The sequence below is a fragment of the Callorhinus ursinus genome, unplaced genomic scaffold (assembly GCF_003265705.2).
Source record: "Callorhinus ursinus isolate GAN/ISIS: 27379988/994484 unplaced genomic scaffold, GSC_fseal_2.0 scaffold2, whole genome shotgun sequence".
NCBI lineage: Eukaryota > Metazoa > Chordata > Mammalia > Carnivora > Otariidae > Callorhinus > Callorhinus ursinus.
Window position 1 is genome coordinate 12,964,044 of NW_027397064.1, and position 8,961 is coordinate 12,973,004.

The window sequence follows — 8,961 nt, forward strand, 5'->3', positions numbered from 1 at the left end:
CTAGTGCTGGGGCGGAGGTCTGGGGGCGGTGTGTACACGCGGGAGACCGTGCCATTCCTGGGAGCTGGGGGGGGGGGGGCGGAGCTCGGGCGGGGGGGGGGGGCGGGGGGCGGGGTGTACCCGCGGGAGACCGTGCCATTCCTGGGAGCGGGGGGGGGGGAGGCGCAGATCTGTCGGACGTGAGACGCACCTGGAAGAACTCTCCTGTTGGTCACCCTGTGACCTCACAAGACTTCCCAAGTGGTAGTTCACCAAATTCTGTAAGAAATGGATTTTCACTCAACTGGATATAGATACTAAACAACTCTGGCGCAGAAAAGAAATATATGAAGACAACCCTGAGGAGTTCACAGTGGAAACTGAATTACTCCTCCCTGTCTATACATTAAAAATCGAACAGTCCTGTAACATTGCTAAAATGATAGAGATTACTGAAAACACATACGATTGAATAAGGCAACAGCTATAACATATTGAGGAGTTTTTTTAAAATGCTAACAACCAACAAGGTCTGAAATTGTTGTATTAACCCTGAGAAATCCTAGTAAACAAGCAGGCGCTCCAGTGGTGGCCTTGACTTTGTCCTCCCCCAGGCTCCTCAGTGGTTAGAGAGCGATTCTTGCCAGAAGTGCGAGCAGCCCTTTTTCTGGAATATAAAGCAGATGTGGGACACAAAGACACTGGGGTTGAGACAGGTGAGTAGCCAACATCGAACTGGCACTGGGTTAATCACGTAACTTGTTCTTTGTGGTATTAATATGTCATTTTGTTTGGGATCGTACTTTTTCCTATAAGTGCTGTGAACTGCATTTTTGAGGTCACTATCTCTGTGTAACAAACCATGAGTGGGACCTTTCCTGGGGCCAACGAGATTATTACCTAAGTGTTCCGTTGCTTGTCCAGCGTTGGAAGAGCAGGGATGCACGGAAAACACTGAGAGCCTATTTGTAAATACATGAAAGATGCTTCAGTTAGGAGTATGACTTGTTCAAGTCAGTGTTCTGTGCTAAGAATGAAGCCGGTCATATGACTGTAAACCTTATGCTTTCACTGTTTGTTAAAAATGTAACAATTTGGCCCTCATTGGAATACTGTGACACTAAGAATTTTAACTTATTCACAGATTGTTCCATATAAGTATACCTGGAACATTTTTATTAAGCATGTTTCTGGTACTCTTTTTCTTTTTTTTGATTAAAGAAACATGTCCCAAATAGCCTATAGATTTCAGAGACGCCCTTATGACTAGGTATTCATGTAATTCTAAAGTTCTACAAAAAACATATTTCTACAGCAACCTTGAAGGTAGCCTACTCCAATTGAATATGAATTGGTGCAGGTAAGTAATAAAGAATGCTAATTTTATTTCTTTGCACCTCTAGGAGGGATTGGCTTAAAGTCTGTGTGTGTTAATAAACTTTCTTTAATGTTACTACGAAGCTACTCTCCCACAAGTTCTGGTAGGAGACCGGCAGGAAGTACAGGGGAGATCTTAGCATTCCTATAACATTCTGATGCTCAGAAATGGAACCCGAGTTCCATGGTTAGCCTGCTTCCTGCAACGCATGTCTGCTGGTAACTAGTGTATTGTAATTGGTGGGCCAGATAATCCCTGCGTGTATGGGAAATGTGAAGAAGTTAATTTCCATTTTATGAATTAACTACTAGAAGAGAGAGGAAAGGTAGGGGTCACTAAACTTTGAGTGTTGAAAGAATATGACAAAATTAATAACTGGACTGTTTTGAATGTTCTTGAAGCTTATGTCCAGAGTGATTGAAAGATTAAAAGAAATAGTAAAACATAGGATTATGGATATTTATTTCTTAAGGAGGGCATATTACATTATTTCAAAACTTTTCTCTGACAGGAATAGATTTTTTTCCTGCAACCTCTAGTCATTTGAGCTCCTAAATGAACTTGAAGTTGGTTTTAATAATGCTGTTTGTAGACATCTAGACAGATAATATGAATGAATAAAAAGCGGTATTTGATCAATAAAACAAGGATCTTTGGAAATCCTTCACAAGTGTGGACACTGTCTGCCTTTTGTGTTAACGGGTACATTGAATGGGGTAATTATAATTCAAGGCGACTCTTCCCCACCATCACCCCTTGCCCTGAAGGGAAGCCGGGAGCACCACAGCAAAAGCTAAACTCTCCCCTTTTCTTCCTTCCGGTGGTCCCTGAAGCATCACTGCCGGAAATGTGGGCAGGCTGTGTGTGGGAAGTGCAGCAGCAAGCGCTCCAGCTACCCTGTCATGGGCTTCGAGTTCCAGGTCCGCGTGTGCGATTCCTGCTACGACTCCATCAAAGACGAGGAGTGAGTGTTTGTGGGTCTTTGTCTTACTGGGCGCCTGCAGGGAGGAGAGCCTGAGAAATGACAGGGTGTATTTCTCCCCACCTGTTCATCTCTTCCCAGCTTCATAAACCGTTCCTGGGGAAGGAATTCTGTCCTCGCTGTATGGCCTCAGCGAGTTTCTCCCAAACAGTGTGAGGAACGATGTTGCTAATAAGACCAGTGCAGCAGTTGAGCACTGAGCCTCCGCAAGGTCAGGGCCAATACGCATTGATGCAGTGGCAAGCCGGTCCATCCAGTGCTCCAACCTTGGCTCACATGTGCCTGGGAATTTCATTTTCTTTGCCTTCCCTTTGAATCATCTTAGAAAGTGCTAGCCTGGCAAACCTTGGCCGAGGCCCACGTTGAAAGGCTAGTCAGCATCCCTGGTGTCAGTCCATGTGCGCTCGTGAGGAGGCTGGGGTTGCGGGCGCGGGAGCAGAGCGAGAGCCGGTGCTGGGAGCTGCAGAGGGCAGAGAGGCTTCGGGGAGCCTACAGCCTCCCCATGAGGGTCTTGCCCATGGAGTAGGAGCTCCTGCAGTGCAGTTCCTCTGCACAATTAAAGGCCCTTGTTTTTTTGTGCAACATAAGGAATAGCATGGAGGACATTAGGAGAAAGAAGGGAAAAATGAAGGGGGTAAATTGGAGGGGGAGACACGAACCATGAGAGACTGTGGACTCTGAGAAACAAACTGAGGGTTCTAGAGGGGGGGGTGGGGGGATGGGTTAGCCTGGTGATGGGTATTAAAGAGGGCACGTTCTGCATGGAGCAGTGGGTGTTACATGCAAACGATGAATCATGGAACACTACATCAAAAACTAATGATGTAATGTATGGCGACTAACATAATAAAATTAAACTAAAAAAAAAAGGCCCTTGTCTTATGTCTAGGAATATACCAGCTTTTCCACTGAAAAAATAGAAATCCGTTATTTGGAGAGTTTTGTCAAACCTTATATAAAACAATCTTGCAGCTTATCCTGACAGTTTTCTAAACTGTAGCCACATTTTTAGGAGTACATTTTAACACTGTCATTGTGTTTCCTTTATGTTGCAAGTCAGCTCTCAGCGGTGTCTCTTTTCTCTCTTTTCTCTTTGTCAGTCGGACTTCTCTAGCAACCTTTCATGAAGGGAAACATAACATTTCCCACATGTCCATGGACGTTGCTCGGGGACTGATGGTGACCTGTGGGACCGACCGCATCGTGAAGGTAACCTGCTTCTGAGTCCCGACAAGCGTCCGTGTGTAGAGGGCTCCGTGATTGTGCTGCCAGCAGACGGCCGCTCGTCCAGCCTCACTTTCTCATCGGCAGGCTTGCCTTCCCTTTTTATAAGCAGCCATGCAGCCTGAAGCAGGATGAAGACCCCGAGGAACACACTGCATGCTTGCGGGTGCCCCGCGCGCGCTGGCCACTCCTTCCGGGGGGTTTCCTGTGCCATCTCCATCTCTCAGAGTCGCTGCTGGGGCCTGGCACCTGGGAGTCACCATCTGCCTGGCAGTCCTGCCTCCCCAGCGGGTCAGGGCTTAGCCGGCCCCTGTCCCTGGTCATCCTTCCCCAGCTGGTGTTCCTCTCAGCCTGGACAGGTTTCCTAGTTGTAGGAAATAACCACACATTTTTTCATTAAATCCCTCAGGTCACTCATACAGAAATGAAAAGCAAGTGTTTTATACTGAGCACCACTCCGGAGTTGTGAAACCATGACACACTTTGTTTCATGGTTTTTTTTTTTTTAAATAGGGGCTTTTCCCAGTAGGTTTCTTATTAAAAATGAAACTAAATTTATAGTAAAGCATCATTATTACAGCATTTTCAGGTGTCAAAATACCACTCACAAGCTTTTTTCACATTTCGGTGCACTAAGGGGTCCGTCTAGAGATCTTGAGAAGGTTTTGTAGTGAAAGAATGAGAGAATGAGTTCTTTTGTCCCCTTTTCAAGTTTAACAGCGGTTTGGTGTAAACTGCGCTTCTGGACCCTGTGACGAGCGCTGCCTTCTCTGGCATGTTCTTTCTCTTGCAGATCTGGGACATGACGCCCGTGGTGGGCTGCAGTCTGGCAACTGGGTTTGCTCCACGTTGATCCGGGAGCTGGGTGAGGTCTGCACCTTCCCTGTGGCACCCTTCACCAACGCAGCCCTTCCCCGTGGCTCCACGGTCACAGTCACGGGAGTGGACAGTAGCCACTAAAAAAACAAAGCAACATTTTTAAAGAGAGAAAAATGTAAGGTGTGTTTGGGGCATTTGTGGAACTTCCTGTGGGGACGAATATGAAAAAAAGTTCATCTGTAGTGGTTCCCTGAGGAAAGGAAGGACTTCGGTGAGACTTCCTCGTGAACAGTGAGCTCGCGCGTGCTGAAGGAGTCATTTGGCAAGTGAGAGTTCTAGAGGGAAAACGACTGAACAAAAGTGTCAAAGCCGTTCCCAGTGCAAACACCCTTCCCCTCAGACTTGCCGGCCCTCCCCGGGCACCTGTGGCTCTGTGGTTAGAGCAGGTATTAAGGGGAGGAGGACTTGCTGCCCCTTTCTTGAGGGGTGCAGGAGGACCCCAAGAACCCAGAGATCTCTCCTTCCTCACTGGCAGTATGAGAATCTCTCTCCACATAGTGATTCTTCTTAAAGATCTCTGTTCTCGGCAGGTAGCGCCATTACCCGCACTTGGTATTTGGAGCGCTCAGTTTCCTCTTCCCGGCCAGCCAGTAAGCCAGGGGCCAACCTTCACAGTTGTTACTAAGTGAGCTGTAAAATTGCTGTATTAACTTGGGCAGCGCACATCCTTCCCTTTCCCCCAAATGTGCTGTGAGGACAAAACGTTTTTATGGTGCTGTTAACGTGGGAGTCACACAAGCCGCCTGACTGTCTCACTGCTGTCAGGAACGACTCGCGGAAAAGGGAAAACCAGCCCAGCCCACAGCACGGTGGTGAGGGGAGATGATCAGGCTGCTCCGTAGGACAGCCCAGTCCCAAAAGGATGCATTCTGTTTGTAGTTCCAAGATGGGCCCCTGCAATATTGTGGCAGTTTAATAATAATACACCTCAGAAAAGAACTCCAAAGCTTTCTAAACCATGTTGATTTTTCATTATAAGGAATATTATTACCATTTCATAGAAGGGAATTAGTAACCCAGAGCAGTAACCATTAAGCAGGCCCTGCGCAATCATTCCTAACTTGTAAATTGCTTTCATAGCCCCTAGCGAATTCTCTTGTAGCAAATGGCATTTTAAAAGTTTTTGGCCACTTAGTACCAGGATGGGGAAGAGGTGGGGAATGGGAGAGCCTGTCTTTTAATATTCCAATATTTATTTCTTTGTTTTTAACAATAGTACACATACTTATTACTTTAGGGCTATGCAAGTGAGTGGAGAGAGGCCTACTTTTCTTAAAGACAGATTTTAAAAGAGATAGCAACGGTATTTTTGTTAGTCTTACTAGTGGATATTGATTAAAACTCACTACTGTGTCACTGTGTTGGGATCATATCAAGACAGCATGGTTGTTATGTGTGATACCATGAAGGGATTAAATCTGTTTTTTAACAACAGAGAAGGACTGTAATGTTTAAGACAGGTAATTAAACTAAGATGTCTTACTAGCCAAGTGATACAAAGGAGGTCAAGCGCCTCATATTCTAGAATGATCTGCATTAAAAATTGACTTGCTTTCAGGAATAAGACTGAAGGGTTTTGTTGCTCTGTGTAATTTTTGTTTTTTGTCACCTGAAAGAGGTGTTTCCTTTAAAAACTTCCTGTCAGCTCTTTGCAAAACGTAGGCTACTAATACAGGCTAGAAGGACACTGGGCGGATGGGACCTTACAGGGCAGTGTTGAGTGTTAGCTCTTGTTCAGTTAATGGTCCAGCTCACACAAAGGTGCTATCCTGGGGATTTCACGACGTCCTGAAGGAAAATAGGATATGATCTGCTTCTTGCCATGTTGATGAGTACTGAACTGTGGTTTTTGTTTGCCTTTAACTTCTGTAAAATGTGATTTTGTAATGTCTGTGGTAGACTGAGTACAATATCACACTGTAGCTTACAGCCTTTTATTCTCAAAAATTCTGAATGAAAAACCCAGTGTTCTAGAGAGAATATAAGGTTGTGAGAGCACCTCTTAAGGGGTTAAGCTAATATAAATCAAAGAGGGGAGGCATTATGTAAGGAAGAATTGGAGAGGGGCATCCGGAAAAGGAAAGGATGTTTCAGTTAACTTTTCTCTCCACCAGAGCCTCTTAGCACTTTTCATTTTAAGAACTCATGTAGCAGGTTTGTCTTGTCTCTGCTACACACAAGGGAGCAAATGGGGTACTATTTTTTATAGAGGTGGGCAAAAATTATTTTCTCAATTCTGCTGACTGGACACATAAGGACGATCCAGTGAGGCTTCTAGTTATTGCCTTATTTTGACTGTGTTAGTCTTAAACCGGTCATTTAAAATAGCTCTTCAAGTAACAGTTCATGGTTTTTCCATTCCTGAATACTCACGCTAATTTCTACAACTAGGGATTAAGAAGTACAGAATGTTAGAGAAGATCCTTCTGTTTTAGATCTAGTATGTCTGCAATAAGGAAATGTCAATTCTTCATTCAAGACGTGTTCTCAGATTGCCCCCTTTTTTTTTAGTGCAAATGATAGAAACACCCCATGGCATTAGCTGGAAACCGGTTATTCAGTATACTGTAAATCTCTGTTTACGATGTCCTGCTTCTGTCCTGCTGCCTGGAGGATATGAATAAAAATAGTGCTCTCGAACGCCTCACTTGGTTCTCCCCTAAAGAATTCAATTTGCTTGTACCTACATTTTTAAACTGTTGAAACTGGCCTAAATATGTAATAAATTCCATAGTGACTCAGACCCGAGGAAATATTTTCTAAAATGAGGTTTCCTTCAGTTACTTCCTACTTCCGTTACTGGATCTGGTGTCTTCTAAAATGTAAGGAACCAGTTACTATTAATGACAAACCATCTGCTCATTAGAAATGTGAGGTTTAACAAATAAGTAATACATGCTCTATTTATTCAAGTGTCTATTGCTTAATTGTTAATTGTGAGCAGATTATTGAATGCCTACTCTATTTTCTGCAGTTTACTATACAGTAACTCTTTGAGTAAATCGTTTCATTGTGCAACAAATTTATATTAGAATACAATTTAAAGTGTTTTACTCTATAGCCTTTTTGACTGGGGAAGCAAAGGGCAATGTTGATTAGTACATTTTGTCTTGTACTAGCTATGTTTCTATAAGATATGGTGCCCCGTGTATCCCAGAGAGTTAGAAAACTTTGTTCTTTTCCTCCTGTTTGTGGGTTCTGTTTTTGTGTTGTGGTTTTTTTTTTTTTTTTGAGAATATACATATACAATAAACTGTTCCTTGCTTGTTACTCTGTTGCTTAATTTAGCTTTTGTTGTGTTTGGTACGGACATAGGGCAATAGTAGTAACCACCATGTATTTAGCACACTCTGCTGGGTGCTCTGCCTGCCCTCCGCTGTTCAATCCTGGCAGCACTTCTGCAGGGCACTGCTGTCCCTGTGCTACAGGTGAGAAAACTAAGATCCTGTGTGGCTGTCCATTTATGTCTGACTTGAAAGCACGTGCCTTCTCCATACACCTGCTTTCACGTGCTAGAGTGCAGTGTTTCCTGTAAGGGTTAGGGGTCAGCTATTACTATCTTTTGAAGTTTGTGAAGCCCCGAAGTCCAATTGCTCTGGATGTCTAGGTTCCCCAAGTCCCATGGGGAGACCGGCATCTGTGCCCCAGGTCTCCACATCAGCAGCTCAGTTTTGTGAATAAACACAGGGTGGTTCAGACCCAGGATAACTTATTCCTCTGCTTAGCTGATAGGAAGTTGATTTCTTAGAAGCCAGCATGGCAGTTTACTGTGTTTCTTCAAAGTAATATAGCTTTATTTAATAAATAATATGTAATAAAATAATATATAATTAAAAAGAATAAAAAGAAAACGAAAATTAAAAGAGAATACCAAAAAGTAGTAAAAAGATTTGTTTTAAGCCCTCTGTCCCACCACCCAGAGAAAACACTGTTAAACCTGGGCTGTATGTCTTTCCAGTGTTGTTCTTAAATGTATGCATGCCTTTGTAAAAGACACCTGTGGATACAGTTTTAAGGGGCTGTACTTCTCCCCCAACCTGATGTATTATGGATCATTTGCCCACATCAAAAAATAGAGCTCCACGGGAGCATTTTCAGTTGTGGCAGATGCGAGGTTGGACTTGCGCTCCCGCCGCGGGTCTCCAGCGCCTGGAGGGTGGGTGAGGGCACGTGACTTGCTTTAGCCAATGAAGTGCCGGCAGAAGGATTTACTAGCAGGTGAGAGGCTTAATTAACCTCCATGGGTTTCCCACCGGGGTCACAGAAGTGCGTTGATAGAGAAGATCCCGTGGAGCCCGACTGCCCTGGACCCGCAGTGGACTTTGCATGGGAGATCAATAAATCATTGTTGTTTCAGTCCACTGAGGTTGTGTGAGTTTGTGTGTGTGCACGTGCGTGTGTGTGTGCACTGCAGCATCACCTAGCTTGGACCGCAGTATCCCATTGTTCCGTTATGTGGCCAAACTGTCGAGTATTTTACCAATTCCATGTTGAAACTAGACCATATATTTTTAGGATG

General features: G+C 44.3%; 1 protein-coding gene across 1 annotated transcript in view; it reads left to right on the forward strand.

The window, feature by feature from the left end:
• WDFY1 (WD repeat and FYVE domain containing 1) overlaps positions 1-7,712 on the forward strand; it is a 48,076-nt gene extending 40,364 nt beyond the window's left edge. Inside the window, exons 9-12 of the mRNA XM_025890787.2 lie at positions 594-695; positions 2,191-2,321; positions 3,440-3,548; positions 4,357-7,712. Coding sequence (XP_025746572.1) covers positions 594-695; positions 2,191-2,321; positions 3,440-3,548; positions 4,357-4,416 — 402 coding nt within the window. The 3' untranslated portion in view covers positions 4,417-7,712. The remainder of the gene's footprint in view (positions 1-593; positions 696-2,190; positions 2,322-3,439; positions 3,549-4,356) is intronic.
• Positions 7,713-8,961: the final 1,249 nt, after the last annotated feature.